General features: G+C 51.1%; 1 protein-coding gene across 3 annotated transcripts in view; it reads right to left on the reverse strand.

The window, feature by feature from the left end:
* The window catches only part of LARP1 (La ribonucleoprotein 1, translational regulator), a 40117-nt gene extending 19653 nt beyond the window's left edge, over window positions 1-20464 (reverse strand). For 2 of the 3 annotated variants that reach the window (XM_065690911.1, XM_065690910.1), the window contains exons 1-2: window positions 20069-20463; window positions 4578-4604 (exon numbers count right to left, since the gene is read on the reverse strand). In XM_065690911.1, coding sequence (XP_065546983.1) covers window positions 4578-4604; window positions 20069-20414 — 373 coding nt within the window. In that variant the 5' untranslated portion in view covers window positions 20415-20463. Of the gene's footprint in view, window positions 1-4577; window positions 4605-20068 lie in introns of all 3 variants that reach the window. The other variant, XM_065690912.1, reaches the window with a different exon arrangement.
* Window positions 20465-24037: the final 3573 nt, after the last annotated feature.

Genomic DNA, 24037 nt, shown 5'->3' on the forward strand with positions numbered 1-24037 from the left:
GGCAAATGAGACAGACACGGCCACGCTGAGAATGGAGAGGGAGCAAAGGCAGCCATGCAGTGGTCACACACATGCCTCTGCTGCAGAGATGGTCCTAGAAGCGAAAGTGTGCAGCAACAAAAGCCAAGAGCACCACCCACTCCCCCTCTCACTGCAGTGGAACAGCTTCAAAGGAGAAGAATAAAAAAAAATGAGCCTGAGGACCAGACATCATTAATCTCTTGTCATCAGCAGAGGGGTGCTCTCCACCCGCATCCCACTGCAGCCGATGAGACAGCACAACTGGTGGTGCTCACAGCACCAGTGAGAAGAGGGCACCACGTCGCAGCCGAAGCCAATGCTGTGATCCCTTTAATGGCCGTCAGACTCTTCTGCAGCTGCATCTGGGGACTTGGAAGCTGACAAACCCTTCCTGGGAAGCATCTGGTTCGTCTCACTGTAAATACTTCACATTGAAGAGACAGGAATCGAGAGCCAAGCGCCTGCCACGAGTCCCTCCTGCTGAGCATTCGCACTGTCTAGAAGTCTGCACAGCTTCTGCTGCCTGTGCCAGGGGAGGGGAAAAGGGTTGTACAAGGCAAAGGTGCAAATGTGCTTCTGGAAAACCTGGCACCTCAAAGACGACAGAGGCCAGGCTTCTAGAAATGTAATGTGATTTAAATAACATCATTTCTAGTTCTTCCCAACGTGATTCCTGTTCCTGACTTGGGCTCCTTCTGCAGAGGGATCTCTGCAGGGCCAGTGTGTCCCCTGTGCGAAGGCCACTGGCAAAGTGACAGCTACACCTCACCCTTGAATCCTGCACCAGGTCAGCTGCAAACCTGCCTCCACGACTGTATAATGCAAAGAGACTGAGCAGCAGCAGGCAGAAACCCAGCTCCATCTCTTGGGACAGGGGAAAGCAATAGTGATTTGGTGTTGCAAACATTCCCAGGAATTTAGGGAGGCCAGATGCAGGTCACCTGTTAAGCAGCGTGTCTCAATATAGGAGCAGAAGAAAGCCTGCAGTCCGTAACTACCTGGATTGAATAAACTAAGCACAGGTATGAGGGCCTCCTCCTGCTGGTGAATCCAGTGACAGCCGCACTGGAGCCAAAACCCCTCACAATCTCTGAGAGCAGGCAGAAAGGCTCCTTTTCTGCTACCTAAGCATCACCATACCTCAGCTGAGCCGATTTCAGGACATGCTCTCCAAGCACAAGATACAGCATCATCACTTACGCTGCCCACTTTAAGGCAGACCCAGTGAAATTCAAGATTTTGCTAAGTAACCTGGATACAACAAACGCTGCCAGCTTCCTTCCTGGGTGCACAATCACATGGATCCTGCTGCATAAACCACTCTCTCCAACCCAGCTAATTCCTGTGGTGTAGGTGGCTGCCTCCCCTGCCTCAATACACAGCATGAAACAGTAAAAACACCCTAATCAGAGCGAGCCTTTCCAAAGGAGTCAGGAGTACCCAGCTACAGGAGTGCCACATGGCACTTTCTCTCCTAATTTAAAGATCCATCTCCCTTTTCTTTACAAAAAAGTTTAAAAACGGCTTCCTTGCAGTGGGAGCATCACCCACATCTCTGTATGGAAAACTTCAGAGCGTTCCATTCAAAGTGGCATTTATAACTCAAGACCTTGGCCGCTGCTGACAATTCTCCAAAAAAAAGAGCATCACTTGCTGCTCCATGGAACACCAGCGCATCCACAGTGGCACCCTGCAGTTAGCTCTGGTCTCTGCACTTCAACAAGAGCACAGCAGTGCTACAGATGCACAGAGAAAAGCCATTAAACTGCCCAGAGGCAGCCCCTTGAGAGGTGAGGCTAAAAAAGGCTGAGATCTTCCACCACTGAGGAGGGCTGGCTGCAGAGCAGGATACCAGGAGGGCACAGGAATGGCACCTGAGGCTATCAGGAGATCCATTTAAAGCAAGCAAAGTATCTCCCTAAATTGCAGGCAGCAAACTTGAGCACACCATGTGGCAGCAAGTCCTGGAAAGCAAAGAGCATCAGGAGAGCATGAGCAGCCTTGCAGAGGGGTTAATGTTCAGGTCCAACACGTGTGCACAGGTCCAGGTGGAGATGTGCCCTCCTCTGTCAAAGAGTCCATCCCTCCCTCTGCCACCACAGTGCTGGATGTGGGAGAGGACCAAGGAACTGCTGCGCTAGACAGAAGGGAAGTCAAGACGCCTCTCTGAGAGCAGCTTTACTTCCAAACACTGTTAGGTAACTGGGATGCAAACATTGGTGCCCTTCCACCTCCACAGCACTGGCTCGTGACACCAGGCTGAGGGCAGAACGCCTCCAGCATCCATACACTAAACAAGCAGGAACATGCTCTGGGGCATGCAATAGCCACTGTGCCTACAAAATGGCTGAGTTTTGGCTCAGGCTCCCCACCTATGCATACAAGTCCCAACTCTGTTACCACAGCTCAGCATCCTCAGTCACTAAGCTAACCACTTCCTTGGGCAGGACAATGGACTCCTCACCAAGAGGCAAAACCAGCCACACAGACCCACCTGGCTATACAAGACTAACCTTAAAAAGTAGGCACAGACATAGATATGGGAGTCCTGTGGATTTGCAGAAACAGACATGAGCAAATCAACTCATTAAACAACCTCAGCAATGAAAGGGAGGTGAGGGAGTCAATGCCAACAGCCTCAGGAGTGCACAACTCTGATGCCCGGGGCAGGTATGCTCCAGGCAAGGCTGCTACCTTTGCCTGCTGCCTTCACACTTCGCTGTGTTTTGAGATACGAGGCTTCCAGATAAGCTGAAAAGAAAAAGCATGGCACTAGCTTTTCTGGAGAAGGCGTAAGAAAGGACTCTGCAGTGTCCTGTGAAGCGAACATTAAAGGAATCCTGTTTAAGCTTTCACTTATCTCCTTAAAAATACAGAATTGTCAAAAAACCTCCTAAACCAGGCTTCGTAGGTAATGTTTTGTGCAACACTACTGACATGCAACATGCACTCACTGAAACGCTATTATCTGCTGCAAACACACACTCATGCCCCACCCTGGAGGCAGTGATGGTCCCCAACCAGCTGGAAAGCAGAGGATGGAGTTGTGCCAACCAAAGGACACCTCAAGAGTCTGAAGCACAGGCAGACAAAACCCAACACCCAATGAACGCAGAGCTTCAACAGGGTGGAGAAAAGCCTGCTGTGAACTGGACCCATGGGAATGTACCTTTGCTTCTTCAAAACCAGTCTTAGTATTTCACTCACACACATGCTCTGAAAGCAAGAAAATCATGACTTATGAATGGGCTGGGTTACTACTGGGGTTACTCCTCTAACACAGGCATTTTCTGTTAACACTCCAGTGCACCCAGTTATGCACCATGGCCTTGTTAGCTAGCTAGAGCTCTGGAAACACATACATACACACAGCTTTAAGCCCTCTGTTCAGTTCACGAAGCCAAACTACACTGTCTCGGATGTTACATCAGATTGTTCACAAACAGGGACTTATTTTTACTGAAATCAGCTTTAAGACAACAGAACCTATTTCCATACCTCCAAATCCCAACCACGCAATACTCCACAATCAGCAGCGATTTATCCTCACACTATCATGTGAGCTGGGGAAATGTGGCTCCATGCAAAGCCACAGATGCAGGTAGGAGGTGGACACAGCGATGTGTCCAAGCCAAGCACTGACCTCCACTCCCAGATCTTTTGCTCTGGGACAACCCCACCAGGCACTGCAGGTTTGAGACAACAGGATCTTACTGACTGATCTTGGCATCACTGGGTAAAACAAACCTGTCTTTCAGTCTTGGCACATCAACAACACCCACCTGAATGAAATGCTTCCAGCAATTTGGGAAAGGCAAGAAACTGAGATCACCAATACCTGCTTTTAAAAACTATACCCCTAATTTGGGACCTCCATCGAGTGTAGCCTCCTTGCTCTACATAGGGCACCAATCCGTTTCTGCAGCGTCCCTCCTAGCCAGGCTGCACACACTACTGAGCCCAGGAAGTTCCTGTCCTGCACTAATGGCAATGCAGTGTGTATCTCAGTTGTCATTAACAGTGATGCTCAGCAGCAACACACAGACTGAACAAGCCAAAGGGGAAGTCTGCATCTTTTCAAAGTATTGCAGATTCAAACATACTTCTTCAGATTCATGGACACGTCAAGCTGTACATAACAAACATACAAACAGTAGCAATTCTGAGTTCCATCTGCATCTTGATACATCAATGTTTCCAGTTGTGTGTGATGATTAAGACTGACAAGTTCTGAAGCTCTTTAATCCTGGACACCCAAACTTGCCACACTGCAATGCACGGAAGGGCAGTAACCTTACAGCAGTTGTAGTCAATCGCTGTGGGAAGGCATAAACCATGTCACTGCCCACAAGAATGGCCAAATATTAGAGGGACTTTCTTGGTTTGGGGTTTTTTTTTTTTGAGGAAGGTTGGGTTTTCTGGGTTTGTTTTTTCCAGTTACTGTCGGTTGCATTTTCCTGTAGCAGTCTTCTAAATCTGGACAGCGCTGACTCTGCAGGAAAAGAAGTGCAGGGGAGAAGGAGGTTTGAAGAGCTCCATTTGCAATTAATACATACCAGACTGGCCGTCAGCTGGGAATATATCTGTAAAAGAGAAAGAAAAAGAGAGAAAAAAATCAGTCCTGGTTGCAGCTGGAGTGTGAATCATTTAAAAGGTCCCTCCTTCCTTGATTTGTTTGCTTTAGCTAAACAGAGGAAGTATTTTCTTAGTATCCCAAGTTAAACAACAATCCAGCTTGGAACCCACCTCAATTCAACCACTTGTTGGGAGAAGATTCTGAAGGAGGCTGTGTTTACCTGGATGTATTGCTCTTATAAATAACCTTCTATGTTGGCTTCTAACAGACAGCAGTGGGCAACAAAAAGCTCACCAAGATATACAAATATCCACACAATGAGCTACCTGGTGCCACCCCCATGCTCCCCCGGCAGCATTATCAAATGGAAAGCTGCACAGACAGTATCTACCACGGTGACCAGCCAGGGAGCAGAGGTGGCAGCCAAAGTAAAAGCAAAACGAGCATTTTCCTGATGGTTCTTGGTTTTTGCAGCCGCAAGGGACATCAACAGCTGTGCCCAGCTCCAATGCACCTCCTATACCAGAGAATCGCCCAAATGGATGCCCTGCTCCTCAGTACATCACCCCAGGGAGCACCTTCCCCATCCCATCTCAGGTGGCTCTACCAGCAAGCACAGCCCATTGCTGGAGTCTAGAGCGGATCCTGAAACAGATTACTCAACCTTTTCACTCCCCCAAGTTATTTCCAGTTAGAGACATGGGTTCTTCTCCTGATGGGCCCTATTTATTGCTGGGAATATTTTTATGAAGTAGCTGGGAAGGATCAGATTCTTTTAAGAAAGGAACAGATTCCTTCTTCAGAGGAGCACACAGGGCATCGTATATGGAGAAACTGTTGGTAAAGGCTCTCCCAGAAGCTATGAAAACAGCACTTCTGGGAGAGCAATACACTATGTTTTCTTCAAGAAACTTGGAAGAGGAGGGGAAGGGAGGCTGCCAGCAAGGCAAGGTCCTCCTGGGACAGGGGCAGGCCCCTGGCTCAGGCTTATCAGCTGCCCAAAACACACATTCATCTGGAAAGTCACAAGAGTTGCAGCAAGGCCTACCCCTTGGACAGGGCAGTGCTCTCTGGCCTCGGCTCAGCCAATGCAGCAACAGCAGAAATACGCCTCTACCAAAATAACTCTGATTTCTCTATCTTTGGCAGTGCACCGTGTCCAAAACATCCTCAGGCAGGGATCCCACCTATGAGCAGCAGAAGCAAAGGGACACACACAAAAGTAATCAGAACTCCCTCTCCCATTATATACGGTTATAGTCTGTGGCCATGCTGAAGGTGTGATCCCAGGGAAAATCAAACACATGCAGAAAAGCATCCAAGCACCAGTCTGGATCCTGTGCAGACTGCATGTTCTACTGCAATCCTCCACCAGCGTATCACCTGAGTGCACCTAAACACCCTGTATTTCTGTGATGGATGCTGAAGAGGTCAACCTTCTACAACAGTGAGTACGAACACCCTGTACTCGGATCTAACAGGTCCTGAACAATGGGGCAATTTCTGCATTTCCCTACTTGGGCAACTCCTGCCCAGCTTCTCCACAGACGAACAGGGTGGAAGCACTGATACCTCACCTGTCTGGGTCAGCTACCTGAATCAGCTATTACCAAAAACCCCAAAATCGAGTAAAAATAATAGTGACTGACAAAAGGAATTCCTTTGTGTCAGCCAAGAACTATAGGTCTTGGCAATCATACCCTTGCTATACCCCACCAGGAGCAGTTCTCAAGTTCACATCCCTGCTAGCTTCCCAACCAGCTCTTCAAATGCACAGCAAGGTTCACCTGGCTTCTCTCGAGCTCCGCCACAATAAAATGATAGCACATTTGCCACCACATTCACTAGAAAAGCAGTGGAAACTCTTTAGTGGCTTAGAGCAGTAGAACGCAAGGACCATGCAGCACAGCCAGGTCATGTCACACTGCTCACATTCGCCTCCAGGGTTTGCCAGTGCAGCTCTTGTCAAGGAAGGACACTTGCCTCCAGTCCTCAGCCCTCTTGTTTGGAAGATATTGAGCTTGTCCAACTCATCGCACCTATGATTAATGCAGCTTTGACTCCAAGCTCTCCAGAGCAGAGAACCAGAGTACTGGGCTTGCAGGCAGCTTTCCCCACTGCTGACAACAAGCACAAAGCAATGTCTGCAGGACTTGCCCGTCTCAAAAACAGGGCTGCTGAGAGAACACATATGAGGCAGGGCTGGTCAGGGACTGCAAGGCACAACCCTCTGGGACACCTCCTTCCCTTGCAAGCACAAGAGACTAGAAATTAGCCTGCCAACTGAGAACAGCACCTGAGGTGCCCAAGAGGAGCCTAAATCAGGCAGATCTTTCCTTTCCTAAGAAAACCACGGTAAGGAATGAGGCAGAAACGCATGTGGCCCGCAGAGCAAAGGCTGCTCTCCAAGGAGCCTGTCTAGCACACTGCAGGCCTGAGGTTAAAAATCAAACATGAAGGACCCAGGCACAGAGACCAGGCTGGGCTTTTGCTCAAGTGAAGTCCCAACGTGGAAAACAGAAACCGCATCAGTCCCACAGATTCCTCCTACCACACACACCGCTTTTCCCCCCATGGCACCCCGATGTCAGGTATCCTGATACAGGCCAGATGCTGCCGAGGATGACAATGCTTCAGCTGAATCTAGCCTGTCCCACTGGGCCAATACAAGCTAGCCCCAGACAGCCAAATGGGAAAGAGCAAGCAGTAATAATATGGCAATGCAGGCAAGTAAGACCCATAAAATTTGAACACTATAGTCTTACATTTCCTTTCTCTTCTTGCATGCAGACACTTTGCTTTTCAGTATAGGCTCAAAACCAAAAAAGATGGTGTCTGAATAGAGGTATTAGAATTGCCACAGGAACCAGTGAGCTCTTCATTTAACACCAGCCTCTGCCAAGCCAAGTATTTCCCAAGCCCTTTACCACCCTCCTCAGCTCTGTGCATTATCCATACAACCTACAACATCCCAGCGGAAAACACACGTCTCACAAATCTCCCTGTTATCAGCAAATGGGGGTGGAGGAAGGAATGAGCAGGAGGAGGTCAAGGCTGTGTACTGCAGCAGGCAGGATGTTGGGATGGGTGCAGAGCATCCCCTTCAGGACAGCCACATAAGGGTGCAGATGTGGCACAGCAATACCCAGAGTTGCTGCACAAAAAGCCCAGGAGACATAACTAAATTGAGGGCACTTGTCCTTATTGTAGGTGATGGATACAGAATCCCAGTTTTTGCCTGGTGGTATTTTTATACACAGGAGGAGCCATATGCTAAAATGGGGCATTTAAAGAGAAAAGCTGATGCATCCACACATACCCCCTTCCCAAGGGGCTATCTGGCCACCACTGCTATCCAGGTATCTGGGACAGGTCCAGAAAGGCCACCCCATTTATGAGCCTACACCTCCCTTCCACTGCAGAAGCACACTGCCAGCCCAGCTCCTCCACCAGCCATACTCCAGTGCCAAATCCCAACATCCTCACAGGAAGCCCGCCTTCTCCCTGCTGAGAAGGGATCGCCACCACCCTGCCAGCAGCACCCCTTTTCCATCACAGACACTGCTTCTTCCTCTCCGGGCCTGAGAGGCAGCAGCTGAAGAGCAGCTCATCAGCCCTGACGCAAGAGAAGTGCTGACTCGTTATTAGAGCAACCCACACGCATAACTGCCGAGCATGGCCAGGCCAGAGGAACCAGCTCCTTGCACCCCACTGCTCCCCCCTACCTGCAATTACCCTTCTGCTCTCCAATCTGTGGGGTGAAACCACCTCAGTGAGCTTTATGTCACCTACCAGGCACGAAAGCACACTGACTGGTACCACCGCACCGGTGTGCTGAGCAAGGGCTGCCCCTCCGCATGCACTGGCACACATGACAGCAGGCTCCTCAGCTGCTGGGGGAGGACGCCAGCTGATTCGTCCTGAAGTTGTAACTGAATCATCCTTCACATTCTGCAGACAAAAGACTCGGACGTCAGCACAAAAATGACCTCTCCAAGGTCACGCGGGGACTCAGTGTCAGAGACACGACCAGAGCCTGGTTGCAGTGGCTCAAAGACCGTGCTGGCTGCCCAGGAGAGGGACAGGGAAGGGAAGCACTGGTGGATGCAGGATCGATGGGGATCTCTCCTCTAACCCGACCTGCTGCCCAGCAGGGATGATTTAGTTCTGCTCCTCTGGCTATGATGGCAATCCTCCCAGCGCAAACAGCATAGGCGGGGAAAAGGTCCAAATTACAGAGTCCAGCGTCTGCTGCAAAGATACCAGTGCTGCTTGAATCTCTTCTCTGCCCCAGGGCAACGTTTCAGCTCAAATACCCATCCCCTGGCTCCCCCTCTGAGGCCAAGCCAGTGCCACACAGGTTCCTGAGACAGTTACCTTTGTCTCTGTGTCTCTTTACCTCTCTTTGACAAGCCCCTTCAAAGCAATGCTCAGCAGAGAAGGGGGCAAGGTCTGCTAGGAAAAAGCAGCAAAGCAAGAAACCCCAAACCCCAAGGATTAGCATGAACAATTAAATACCTCATGAGATCTTGCTTGCTTCCTGCTCCCCTCCTTCGTTACCTGCTGAGCAGGCTCAGGGAGGGTCCAGCTCTGGGCCACCCAGATCTTTCCCAACTCCCCCTAAACTGCCAGGTCTGGGCAAAAACCTCTCACGCCTCTTAACAGCTACTATAATAAGAAGTATTTTTACCTCCTCAAAGAGAAGCTGAAGCTTGAAGCTGATGTATCTACCCTAACCTGGTATGGTTAGGTCCTAAGACACCAATAAGGTCAGTGCAAGAAAAAGATAAAAAGCCACAGAAGCATTATCAGCTCCCAAATCAGTTTCTCTGCAAGGGTACCCAGACCACTGGACCCCGGGGTAAGTGATTTTCTGCTCTCCACCTGGAGGAGAGGCTTGGTTCCTCCTCAGACACCCTGGTCGTGTGCACTGGCTGAAGAGCTGCAGCCAGTGTGAGCTCCAACACAAATTTCCCACAAACCATGTGGAAACAAATGCCTGAAATAGGTTTTCAGTGTATGAACAACTGTGGTTTTGGTGAAGTTCAGCTGGGGTGCCCCTGCTAACTTCATGTACTCGAAAAGGGATGAGGACTTCCAGCATCACCAAGTTGCAAGAGGAACACCTACTCCAAAATCAAAGCATTATCTGTGTGAGATAGCTCCTAGGGTTAACTTCACACCACACACACTGAACTACAGCAGTACCTTAATGCTGACGTTTGCTCTCTTCTGGATAGAAGGGGGGCAAACGCAGCTGTGACTCAGGCTTGAATATGCACTCACCAGTGGGACCAATGCTGCACCCAACAAAAGCACCTTTCTGAGATCCACTTGCAAGAGGGCCCAGGTCTCTTGTCCAAGCACCAGAGATGCTGATAGGGTTCTGGGGAATGCATCTGGTCAGCCTGACCAGAAAATACGAGTGCTCTCCAAACAGTCCTGTAAATCCAACACTCGCGTATGCGCAGGCACACAAGGAATAACTCTAAGGTCACTGCTGTTTTTTCTCCCATCCACTTATCAGTGCTTGCACTGGAGAGAACAAACACTGGTTGTTTCCTCCTATTAACCCCTTCTCCCCCCACCTCTGAAACAGAGAAGCAGCAAAGCGCTGTCGCTCCAAGCATGAGTCCTGACACTCCTATTCACACACCCAACAAAAAGCTGCAGAGAAAGTACAAGGCACCTTAAAAGAGCTTGATTGCTGTTCCCATGAAGCCACTCTGCCTCTCACATCCTTTAATCAGCAGTAACTCTGAAGTGACACTGCTGGAAGCCTCCAGCCTTCCAGAAGGCCGATCTTTACATGAGTCTGGGCCCAATGATCACATTCACCCTCCTTTAAGCTACTGGATATTGAACGAGCAAGAAAATTTCAGGCATGATCCAGCAAAATTAACGTGGTTTGGAGACTCTTGTTGAAATCCAGGAACCATTTTGGTGCGGCCCAGAAGCCAACTGGATCCCACGCTACAGAAACCAATACAGGATGGCATTTCCTTCTCACAGGGCTATCACACACCGTGCTGCAACACATGCACATCAAGGGCAGGCAGGCTCAAACACCAGAGCAAAGCTTTGCTTAAGGACAGCTCAATAAGCAATAGGCAGGACAGATCCTTCTCCATTGCTGTAGCCAGAAATCCAGCCTCTCCATGAAAGAGGATCTCCCCCACCTCCTCAAAAGCAGCAGGATCAAGGGTTTGCCCTGTAATGTTAGGCAGGGATGCCATAAATCCCTGTGAAAACCCCAGGAACTGAAAACTGCAAAGTGTTCTTCACCTCAGGGCTGCAGGCAGCAGGCCAAGCAGGGGATCTGTAGGATACACAAAGCAGCACAGTGAAGACAACATAATTAAATCCCTTAAAAGAATTAGAAATCATCAGACTCACAGTCTGAGATGTTCCCCTGCTCTGGTCCAGGTTATCTGGTTGGTTTCAAACACACAGCTTTTCCAGTCATTCTCCAAACTCCATCCTTGCTTGGTTCCACTTCTCTGCTGATAACTACACCAACTCAGTTTTCAGCTCCATCTCAAGTTAGGAGGGCTGTCTGTCTGTCATCTGCCACATCTCTTCCAAATCATCCTCAGTTGTACTTAATAGTTTTTCATTTTAAAAACATGGGTCACCTACTGCAAACTCCCTGCTCGGCACACGAGTGTCCCATCTGTCATTCTCCAACGAGAAACAGGGGTGCTACAAGAGTTCCTAGGATTGGGAAGCCAAAACAAATCAGTCCCCCTTTTGCTAAGCTTGGTGCAAGACCCTCTGCAATGGCAGAGGATTTCTGTGCACTCGGAAGATGTGTTAGATTATATTAGGTATTCCCCCCAGCTCTCAAGGTTTAGCTGGGAGATGGGAAGTGAAATTTAATGTTATTACGGCCAGCAAAGCCTCATGCTTTGTCATCTGAGCACGTGGTGGAGTCACCTCCATGATTCGCAGCATTTCTGTCTTGCTGGGTGGGATCTCGTGCGCAAACATCCTACCAGTTCTGTTTCACTCAGTTCACTCCCAAGAACAATTTGGGGATGCATTTCTCCATATTTCAGTATCTGCTGCTACGGTCAGCGTCACACATACTGGTGTCACTCTACACTTAATTCTTCACTTTTACCTTTACTTGCCTCCTTGCAGAACCTTGTATCTGACTTGTCAACACGAGCCCGTCTGGAGGTACACAGGTAGTGAAGTGCTTCAGTCACTCCTTTACACTTCTCTTTGTGCGCTACATGAAGCCAAGAGCATTGCTATTTATTACAGTCAAGCGTATTATTTTCAGCAGGCTTGTTTTGTGAGGCTGGGATAGCTGACAGAGACATCGCTCCTGAGCTATGTGGACTCTGTGATGATTTGGAAGGGCTACAGTAAAGATATAAAATTACTGTAGTGAGCATCCTAAGTGCCCTGCAGGAATAAACTCTGCTTCTCTTCCAACATTTAATACAAAAAATGGAAGCTCTGACCTTGGAGAATCTGAAGAAATTAATTTCCTGTATGAAGTGAAATGAATGTTGGCTTATCACACTGAGTGTTGCTTATTCTCGCTATTTCATTCCATCACTATCTCCATCATCCGTAAGTGCACAAAGCAGATACACTGGTAACTAACATTTGGTAAATTGAGAATCACTCATCTACATCACTGACCAGCAGCTTTCAAAAGCAGAGTTATAAAACAACGAAGAATAATAATAGCAGAGTGATTTAGTGTGAAAGCTGAAAATACACTACAAATAATCTGCTTAGAGACTAAGTATTTAGTGATGTACCCACTTTCTGGCAGCACTTGAGTTACCAGGCAGGTAAAACACCAGTCTCCCCACACACCTTTTGTCTTACTTTCCCATCAACAAAACTCTACCCTTTCCTCATTTTTGTGGTTTTTCCAATTTCATACTTGTTTTCCCACATATTTAGTCAGGAAAAAACCTCACCTCTTTCTCTCTGTGTTTCAGACTTACTTACAACCTAACTTACCCAGCCCTGAAACCCCTCTGTTCCCTCCACATGTGCATCCGGCAGGCAAGTCAAGAAACTCAAGTGACTGCCAGGAAAGGAGAAGAGATAAGCAGCCCCCTGCACCCTCCCTCCTGCTGGCAGATCCCTTCCAGCACGCAGCCATGCCCTGCAGACTGCAGAGTCACTCTGCAGGAGCTCAGCACACACTGCCGCTCAGCTGGAAAAACGTGCTCAGCAGTGTGCAGGGGATGGACTCTGCTCGCTCCCTCCCTCTGGCCCCCCCAAGGCTGTACCCCCATACCTGGGAAGGGAAGAGTGGAGCAGCACCAGGCTCCCACACGTGTGCAGCCCCTCAAGGGATTACACAGCCCCTCCGGGGAATGAAGTGGGAAGGACACGCAGCACATTTCCGTCCCTCCGTGTGCCTTCCCAATCACAGTTCAGCTCCAGCGTGTGTGTCAAGGACACGTGAGGTTCACAAGCCCCATGCGAGCCCCTGTTTCTCCCTATTGCCCCCTCTGGCTATTGCACTCATCGTCACCAAGGGACCTCTGCAGAGCCTGCTGGAGACCAAACAAGTAATGCTATAGGGCACAAGACATGCTTTTCCTCCAGCACATTCCTTCTGGAGCTGGGATGCTTTTCCTGGGCCACTCTGGGGAGTAAGAAATGGAGAGAAGCACCTGCAGGCATGTGGCCAGGTCATGGGCCAGCTCCTCCTGCTAAAGCAGCAAGCTGCAGACCTGCTCCCAGCCACTTCAAGTGGAGCCTGGCAGGAAGCGAACATGCTTCCGGGGAGCACAGGTTAAGGCAAGCTGCACCCGCCAGGGCATTGTGCCACATGTGCTCTGGAGAGAACCAGAGTGCCATTTTCCACATCAAGGGCTCCTGTGTCACTTCTGAGTGTCACCAGAACCACACTGAACAGCATCAACACCTCAGTCACACCAACAACCACCTCTGTTGGCCATTCCTAAAGCAAATGGAGGCTTCCACCTGACCTGTTATGCCAGAGCATCCATCATGATCATCTCCCACAGATGGTCAGCCCCAAGCTATCCACAACAGAGATGTCTACCAGCCCTTCTGACCTGTAAAGGAACAGGATGACTCAAACCCAAAAGAAGAGAAATAAAATCACAACCAGAGTGCTGAAGCCCGTACAGTGCTGCAGTACACGGAAGTGTCGAGGCACGCTGCTGCTCCTAAGTCAGCTTTGCTCCAGAAGGACACTGAAGGTAAACCACTGATAATACAGGTATTAGATCAGCCAGTTCACAGCCCTTCCTCCTGCTCCTTGCTTGTCACAGCAGAATATCCCCAGCACACGTAGCTCTAATGCTGCAGGAAGAGCTCTTGATTGAGTGTCACACCAATGCTGGGCTGGATGACTTGCTAAGCATGGCTCCAGCAACTCAACCAGCACCACCAACCCAGTGCAATACCTGAAACAGAAGAGCTGAAACCAACCCATCACACACTAATTTGCTCAGAAAAAGCAATCCACACATAATCAGCCCACAGAAGCCCCCCAGACCACAGCACAACGCATCCTGTGATACAGAAAAGCTCAGTGAGGAGGATCTTCGGGGAACCTGCAATTACAGGATGAACCTGTGCTTAGAAACATGTTGCCACTTGACCACCCTTTCCACAACCCTTCCTGAAAAAAAAGAGGTGTATCTTGTGCAGTATGAGGATTGCCATCAGCAAACCTATTTTCACCACACGCTTAGTGCCAGTTTTTACCCCATCTGCACACCCATTTCCCCTTCCAGCCAATCAATCCAGACCGACCCTGACCCAGAACTCTCCCAACAGTCTGGTAATTGATTTATTCAAGGCCAAATTCAGTTCCCATTTGTTCTGGTCACCAATTACTGTTGCCTAAATACACAAGTAGCCACTTTAAGTTCTCACAGCACTGCATTAACTTTTTCAAAGCCCTTCTTTTACCTCTCCTCTGACCCGCTCAAGTCATGTAGCTGTATCATTTGCTACTAGATATTCAGATTAGCCAGTTGTTTCAATGCAAAGAGGTAAGTCTCCCAACTCCACCCAGAGATCACTAACAAGGACCTGGACCTGGCAGAGTGAGTTTGGAACTGAAGGATGGTCTCAAGCAAAGAAAGGGACATGCAGAGCTGGCCACGTCAGAAACCACATCCACAGAGTACCCAGAGCTTTACCCAAGCCCAGAACATGACTTCTTACCCATGCAAAGCTCTACCTAGACAGCATTATCACCGTGAAAGAGCCCAGCGGGTACAGCCATGGCAGCACCGCCTCTTTCCCTGAGCTCCTGCGTACAGGGCAAGCCAGGGAATGACAAAGCCAGCAGCATGGAGACTTAAGGCCTTGGTAGGAAGTCAGCAGTGGTTCCGATGCCAAGATGACCAGAGGATAAATAACATTTTAAAAACCAGAATGTAAATGCACATTGTGGTTGGGAATGAACAAAGTTCACCACTCCCAACTGGACTTACAGTAAGAGCCGAGCAAAAAGCCTTCTCCTATCGGTTATGCTGGATCTACAGCAAGGCCACATACCTCCATTCACCTGGTTACTGAGGTGAAAGCAGAGCTCCTCCAAGAGGTGCACCACCATAAAGGCCACCACAATCCCCTGGCACTATTCAAGTATGTGTCAGTTTTCATTAAGAACATTTGTTTTTTTAAACCCTTGCTATTTGCAGATGTAGTAACTGAAGGATTAAAACATTCAACCTGCTCTACACAGCACGGCTTTGTACCAAAATGCTCCTTGTTCAGCTAAACAAGCACTACCTCTGAGGCGGTGTTGGAGATTCGTTCCAAAGTAGTTTCAAGCATGCAAAGAGCAACCTAACTCTATCGAAGCCGGCATTTGGCATTCCCCTGAGGATAATTTCACACTATTTGAATGCAGCAAAAAGATCGGGTGTCATAATTAGGGAGGGAGACCAGAGCACTGCAGACCCAGTGCCCCCATTCCCAGCCCTGCTTTTGCACTCGATTTGTCTTCATGTCTAACCCAAGTTCTTCTGCTGCTCAGGCCAGCGACCCCAGATGCAGCCCTGGTGAAAACCCCTGTGGCACCACAGGTAATAAACAGCTTAAAAAAAGAGGTGCGAGGGTAAGGAGGCGAGTGGTGACAATCCTCCAGCGATGCCTTAGACCTGGCAATCTGGAACAGGAGGTCACAGCAGAAGCGAGCGTTGAAGCCAAGCAACCGGGGCCAGTGAGTCAGCTCTCAGGAGCTGCACTGCATTCCCCAGCCTTCCCGAAACAAACAGTGCAGAACAGGGCAAAGGTCCAGCACAAAGCTGAAGGGCAAAGGTATGTGGGGGAGGGAAAATACTAAGCTTCACAGTTTTTTGGAGCAGTGAGTTCCAGTTACCCTCATCCTCCCCAGCAAGATGGGAAGAGTTACTCAAACTTGAGTTGTGGGATCCAAAGAGTATTTCAGAGAGGAAACCTGGGGCAGTAGGGGTGTGGGGAAGGACTCCTGCTGCGATAGCAGCTCTGTTGCAACAGCCAGGAGAGCTCCACAATTACATGCCACGACAGAGCGAGAATTGCCCAACACTTTGGAAATAGGTGTGTGCAGCACTACCAAGCTGGATATCCAAAGCAGGCAGATGCACGCATCTATTCTGAAGGAAAAGAAATGCCGAAAGTAAAAATAAGCTTCCCATACATCTTATCTCCTGTACTGGAGGCTGGTTTCAAGGAAAGCCCTATGGGCAGTTAAGTCAGTAAAGGATGAGGAGCCAACACATCTTTCCCTGCTTTCTCCTCAGTTCTGGTAGCCAACCCAGCCTCTGCTCTGGCATAAAGCAACACATGCTCTCACTGAACAATAGTCAGCGAGCCTCTGGTGCTTGCTGCTAGGAACTAAGGTGTGCCTTCTGGAAAGTACTGCTTATCCGCCCAGTACATTTGCCAAACGACAAGCAAGAAACTCAAGAAATAAAAACACCTCCTGCATCTCCACTAGGAAATATGCCATTTTCTCCTGTCTGAGCGTTTGCAATGAGAACACAAAAGTTAGTGCAGGCAAAGCTCAGCAATCGCAGTGCCAGGCATTAAAACGGAGTGTTCTTATTTCCAAGATATAAATGGCTTTAAAAATTAAGAAGTGCCAAGTGCCTTGATGCAACATTTCTTGAACTAAATCCAGCAGGTTTTCAAAACGGGGTGCTGTTAACACCTGCCTGCACCAACGCTTGCATCAGCACCAGCCCTGGTGCACGGCACAGCGGAGCAGTACATGTTCCAGAAGGTCGAGCTGTCTTAACTGCAAGCCACTCTGCTCTAGAGAAGAAATTAAGAAAATACTTTGAATTTGGTTTATAGCCAAAAAGTGCAAAGCTGTTTTTGCCAGAAGATGTTTCCTCTGCTGCTGCAGACACACACACTGCCATCATGCCTTCGCCAGTCAGGCTGCTGGCTGCATTTATTTACATGATAAGAAGAGAGTGTGCAACAACCAAGGGACAGAGGACAGACCTCATTCCTAGATCATTAGCGAGTAAACACAAGGCATCATCACCAGCTCTGCCCATGTCCCTCACAAGTCCCTCACAAGCAGTAAGCGGTGTTCAGTGCAAGCCTCGCCATATAGGACAGGACCATGTGTTTTCTCAGGACTCAAAGGACCCTCTCTGCTACCCCAACTCTGAAACACACACGAACAGAAACGTAACACGCATCTTGTCAAGACAGCAGGGAAATCTTCTGCTGTGCCACTCCAGCTGAGCCTCAGCCTCTGCTGAACAGCACCAGTTGTCTAACTCGATCTAATGGTTGCTCCACTTAACTGCCACGCCACTGTGCTTTTAGGAGGAGGGGTTAAGCAGCAAGGAGAGGCTTTGCTTCAACAGTCCTTCCTGAAAAAGCAGAAGCATTGACTCAAACACCCAATTACAGACCTCACTGACAACCTTAAGTGTAAAAATGCCACAGCAGCTAGGCAAGACACCAGCTTCTGAAGATAAACCCTACCTCATCAAATTCCCCAGTCCCTGCATCAGCCCTCCAATGCATTCAACTTCCCCGGCTGCAGAGACTCAAACAGCTCAGAACAGCCAGAGGTGGATTTGTTAAGCTCTTCCCTATCCACATTCTGACACAGCAGAAGCTCATAAAGATCCTGAAGGTGCCTGTTTTCTCTGGGCCAGAGCTCGATGCTCACGCACCAGTTCCAACACAGACCATTACAGAACGGGTCGACACCTAAGGAGAAGGTCTTGTCCATAAAATTTGGGTCTGAATTAAATAATCATTATTAAAAAAAAAAAAAAAAGAGGGTTTTCAAAGTCTGTAAAACAAGTCATAGAGGAATCCCTTTATGTTTACAGATACTAAGCTCCCTGGTCTTCTCACTACCTCAGGGCTGGAAACATTTAGTATCTCCAGCACACAAGCACTGCTGGATCATGAGGATGGTTTTCTAAGCTCTGCTGAAAAACCAAAAGCATCCAGCGGTGACTTTCTGGAGTTTAAAAGCTCTCAGTTTACTTCAGGTGTACAAAGGACTCACTTTTCTTAGGCCATCCTCCCAGAGGTCACTGCAACACAACAACTCACCTCACCAGCACCATCTTTCACACTAACTCACGTTCCAGATCTTGGTTTCTGTAAGCATCTGCCAAAACAAATCCTCCACCCAAAGCAGTGAACAACCAACGGGAGCCTGTGAACTGTACAAGAAGGTTCTTGGGCGAAGGGCCACCAGGCAAGGTCAGCTGCCAGCCTGCCTCTCGTGGGAGATCACCAGCCGTGTTTGTTTTACGCGTTTTCCCCTTTGCTAACCAACAGGCAGCAAAAGCAACAATGCCCCAAGACAAGAGAGCCAAGTGGCAGCGTCTGGGGCATGGCAGGATCCAGTCACAGCTTCCAAGCGTCCCAAAACATACTACTAACCAACTCTTATTTAAACACGTTCGGGAATATTGAGATGGACCCAAGAAAACTCTGAGTGTTGCAGCATTATCCCGTTGCCCTACCACAGGGTGGACATGCTACTGACACATTCTCTCCCTCATAAAGTCATCTCAAGAGTTGCCAGGGCCCCTTCCTCATGCTGGGCAGACTGCTCTGCTTGCTTTGACAAGTCACCCACTTCTGTGATGGGCACCAGAACGAATCTGGAAGCATCTCAGCCACCAGCCTTAAACAGTAACATTCAACCGTGTGTTTTTGCATGTTTTCGTTTATTTCTAGGGATTTTTACTCAAAAAGGCAGCATGATGGAGTGCAGCTTCCACACAAAGGAGTGATTTGATCAGTGTCATACCACAAATGTGGACAGCAATGCCGCCCTGGATTTCCTTAGGCTTTGCTTATGGCGATGCATACAATGACGAACCAAAACAATCTGAACACAGACTTCTAACTGACACAGTTAACTTCTCCTCTGTACTCCCCACTGAGGTGACAGCTTTCCAGGTGGAAAGTTCCAAGCTGTCCTTCTTCCAAAGATCGATACCTCTGATGAATCATCATGCTAGGCATTAGGAGCTCTTGCAAAACACCAGCACATACAGTAACTGGGAATCTGATGTCATATCTGGCAGCGCGATTTTACAGTTAACAGAGGCAGGAAGGAAAAACGCTGATTCCTTCCCAAACAAGCCCCTCGGTGAAAACTTCTGTGTTTTCCCCTCTCTGCACCGATTCACTCGAGCCAGGTAGGAGCGACGCCCTCCAGCACCCATCCCAGCAAATGGTGCTCGGCAATTCCAGCCTTTGCTGACGACAGCAGCGGGTTGCAAACGCGATTTGGACAGCGTCGCCCCGTCGCTACCGTTGGAGCCGCGTAGGGAAGCAAAGGGAAAGCGTCCACTTAGGGATACCCCCCCTTCCCCAAGCCATGCAGTCTCCATTGCCGACCCCACCACGAACACCCAACGCACGGGCGCGCCGGAGCAGAGCCGCGCTCGGCCGCAGCCCCCGGCCCCGCCGCCATGAGTCGGCAGAGAAAGGCGGCGCGGCCTGCGCGCCGGGGGCGAGCCGCCGCACACGTGGGCAGCGCCAGGCCGCGGTGAAGGGAAGCAGCGGCACCACCGGGGCCGGGCCGCGCTCCCGGGGGAAGCCGCTCGCTGGCGGGGCCGGAGGCACAGACCACGTTGCGCTGCGGCGGAATGCTGGGAGCTGCGCGGGGGGGCACCGCGTGCCCGCCAACAGGCCCCGGGTCCGTCCCCCCCCCCCCCGCCCTCCGCCGCCTCATGGCCGCTGCCCGGGCCGCGCTCCCCTCCCCCGCACACGCGCTCCCCGCCTCATGGCCACGGACGGCGCCGCCGCTTCCGACTTCCACCGACCGGCACCCCCCCCCCCCCATAACCGAGCCCCGCCGCGCTGCCCTCACGCCGACCGCGGCCCCGCTGCCCGGCCAGGCCGCAGGCGCCGTCCCCACACCGTGTGCCGCATGGCGCGGCCGGCCGGGGCGCGGTCGGCGGCGCAACCCCCCCCCCCAACACACACTGCCCCGCTTCCCAGGCTTCAACCGCCGGCACCCACCTGGAGGCGACTGCCCATTGACCGCGGGCGCGGCGGCGTTCTTCGTCCAGGGGTTCACCTTGGGCGGCGGGGCCTCGATGAACTCCCTGCGCCCCGCTCCGCCCGCCTCGCCGCCGTCCTCCGCCTCGCCGCCGGCCCTCAGCAGGCTCTCCTTCTCCTGGTTGTTGCTCTCCTCTTTCTGCTGCTTCGCGCTGGGCGGCCGCGGCGCCGCGAGGCCGCCGTCGGGGCCCATGGGCGGTTCGCCCTTCTCCCGGCTGCCGTCCTGCGGCGGCTTCAGCACCAGGGCGCGCTCCTCGCCGGGCAGCAGCGGGGCGCCGGGCAGCAGCGCCTCCACCTGCGTCGCCATCTGCGCGCACCCGACGGGGACCTCCCCGAGCCCCGCCGCCCCCCCCCACCCCGACCCCCCCCGCGCTGCTGCCGCCGCCGCAATATGGAGCCGCGCGGGGACCACGCGACTGCCGCGGGGGCGCGCCCGCCCGCGCGCGCCGCCGGGAGGGGAGGGGCGGAGCGGGGCGGGGCCCCGCCGGCGGCGCGCACGTGCCTGATGCAACGCCCGGTTGCGCGAGGGGGACGGGAGGGTGTTGCGGGGGGGGGTGGGGGCTGCTTAAAGGGGCCGCCCGGTCGGAGCTTGCGGGGGGGTGGGGGGATCGTCCCTGTTCCCCGGCCCTCCGCCGGGCTTCACCACGGGGCTGCCGTCGGGGGGAGCCCCGCGATGCGCTGCTGCAGAAACACGCGGTGGGGCTGCGCAGCGCGGGGGCAACGGGGGTGTTGCTGCGGGATCAAGCGGAGCCGAGGGATGAGGGTGGTCTCGGGTACCCGCACCCGGGGGTAGCGGGCCAATGGAAGGACCGGGAAAGAAGCCGGTGTGTGACCGGGGGAGATGACTCTGTCATGGGGAAACCCCATCCGGTGTCCTCAGCCCGGCAAAGCACGTGGGCCGCCATCCGAGGAGGTTAAAATCTGAGGCTGATGGGATGAGCAATGGGATGTCACCCACTCGTCATCGCCACTAACATCTTTGGTGCTTGACCCCTAATTCTTACAGCTATCGAGACAGCCCAGACCCCGCGGGCTGTTTTTATAACACACTTTTCAAAGGCAGACTCCACTGCTGATACAGTTTTAGCGCAACCCTTCCAGTTCACAGTGGCCCTTGGTGCTTTTTCTGTTCTGATCAAGCCTCTCCCAGCCTTTTCCCTCTACCAGTGACCACACCGCTCTGCTTCTTAGCAGAAAGGTTCATTTGGGAGCCCCTGGTGTGTCCTGCAGCCCTGGGGATACGTATGTGCAAAGCCCAGCAGCGCGACAAGGCACTGAAGATGTTGGTTCACGAAGGATAAAAAGCTGATTTCCCAGAGGAGCTGTTAGAAGGAAAGAACAGGGCGAGAGACAGACAAAGCTCAGCACTCATTTTGGAAAGGCAGCAGCGTCAAGGGTCTGGCAGGTCTGCAGAGGGAGTCTCAAGCTGTCAAGGATGCTCCGCTGGGACCATCTCTGCTCACATGTCCCTTGGTACCCAACCCCTGAGTGCTGCAGCCTCCAGGATCACCAGTGTGTGCTGCCGCCAAAATACATATAAGAATTTGGACAGTGAAATTACAAAAGGAATCATAGAATCCCAGGCTGGTTTGGGTCGGAAAGGACCTTAAAGCTCGTCCGGTTCCGACCCACTGCCATGGGCAGGGACACCTTCCCCTAGAGCAGGTTGCTCCAAGCCCCTGTGTCCAACCTGGCCTTGAGCACTGCCAGGGATGGGGCAGCCAGAGCTTCTCTCTCTCTTCTCCCATTCCTTCTGCTTGGTCCCTTTGGAATGCTGTTCCACCTGCCACTTGAGTGGGATGGAGCCCCTGGTGATAGCCAAACTGGCTCTGGAGCTGCCAGGCAGGAGGGAGGTGGGTGAGCCTCAGTGGACAGCCAGGCCAAACCTTGGCAGAGCTTTCAGTGATAGAAAAGAGATGCATGGGCAAAGGGGGAGAAAGGGAAGTGTCTGTGTAAGCTTTCTGCATCCGCCACAGGATCAAACCGCCTTGGCTGGTCAGCTCTCAAACTCCCATCCTTCACATGAAGGGAAGCTAGGTCTATCAAACTCCACACACCACAGTGCTCCTCTGCTGGACTCATTTTCTCCTGCTCTGACCACATCTCCAGCACTGGGATATTCTGCTCCTCAGATCCAGCAACTTGTAGAGAAGCAGCTAAAAAGCCACCACTTCTCCGCAGCATATTTCACTGGGAAATAATCCAGTTTTGCCTTCCCCAAATTCAATGAAAGCACCTAACCATCACCCCCAAGCCTGCTTCTCCACTGCATCCCTCACCCCACATGTTCCCAGCCTGCCTGGCTCACACCAAGCTCTGAGTGCTGCCTCCCAGCCCTGTGCAGGCCGTGCAGGCTCCAAGGAAGCAGTCTCCAGGGAAACTCTGCTGGCAAGCAGTGATTTGGGCAGGAGCTCCCACCTCCCTTGCTCCATGCACAGCAGCTTGTTTCTCCATGACTGAAGCGTGGCTTGCATATTTATCACAGATGCCTGGCTGCTTTGACACTGGCCTGGAGGTTTAAAGATGCTTTGATGGCAGCCGCTAACGTCTTTGAGCATCTCTGGGTCTTGCTTGGCCCTCAATATCCCCAGTTTCTCCTTCTTTAATCCAGCTTTTAACCTCTCCCTACTCCAGGTGTTTAACCCCAGAGCTCACACCCCTGCTCTAGGGAGAGAGGCCATGCACAAAAACACAACACACAGACAGAGCAACAAATTCTCTGCTTCTCCTGCCAGGGCAAGGGGATGAGAACACAATGAGTGCTCATGGACAGTCCCATAGGCTCGTTCTATCTGTAGCTGTGTGATCCAGAGGGATGGAAGATACTCACTGGCTCCAAGATAAATGCATTTGGACCCTCCTAGCGAAGCATATGAACAATCAGCATGAAGATGGAATGCATTCACACTAATAGGTAATTTTCAACCTGCGTAATAAAACAGCAGACACTAATGAGTTCCATTATAACCCCATCAAAAAGTGCTTTCACATAGCAGGGCTCCATGGCCCTGGGGCTCGGGCTCCGCGGTTCGACGCTGCAGCCAGCTGAAGGCACCGTGCTGCTCAGGGCACTCATGCCACATGTGGGGTCCCATCAGCTCTGTATGGAGCCACTGGCCCCTTGCTGCTTCCACCCATCTTCTGCCACTGGGAATCGGTGCTGCAAATGTGTTTGTGTCCAGAGTGCACCCCATGGATTTTCCTGCTTATTATTAAGCTATTCCTGCTTTATTTATTAAGTAGTAAGGTTGAAATCAGAATAAATATCTCATAATTGAAAAATTTGAGCCCTGCTATGAAGGTTTTGCGCGGATTTTAATGATACAGAGCTACTTTTATCACAGAGTCATAGAATCATAGAACCCCAGACTGGTTTGTGTTGGAAAGGACCTTGAAGCTCATCCAGTCCCAACCCCCTGCCATGGGCAGGGACACCTTCCACTAGAGCAGCTTGCTCCAAGCCCCGTCCAGTGTGGCCTTGAACACCCTCACAGGGAAGAACTTCTGCTTAATGTCTAAGCTGAATCTACCCTCTTTCAGTTTGAAGTCATTCCTGCTTGCGCTATCACTACTTTCTCTTATGAAAAAATCCCTCTAAAAGGTCACAGGTTTTTCCTCCAAAAGCCACATTCTTGTAGGATTCTCCCAAAGCCAGTAAATAACCTTGTCTGCACGAGAAAAATCCTGAAACCACCCCCATTTCCTAGTTATTGATGGCATTGGCTGTAGAAAGCAATACCTCCTCTAGACCAGAATTTTGCACCATGTCTGTTTTGCTCTAGATATATTAGTCCAAGGTTGCTTAACATGTCCCCTAAATCATTTGAGTTTCCAGGTGCTTGAGAAAACATGGCACAAGTCGACCTCTGATGCTGATACTTTCTTTGAGGGATATTTCCCTCCATGCCACCCCTCTGCCACCAGAAATCT

Source organism: Lathamus discolor, chromosome 10 (genome assembly GCF_037157495.1).
Source record: "Lathamus discolor isolate bLatDis1 chromosome 10, bLatDis1.hap1, whole genome shotgun sequence".
NCBI lineage: Eukaryota > Metazoa > Chordata > Aves > Psittaciformes > Psittacidae > Lathamus > Lathamus discolor.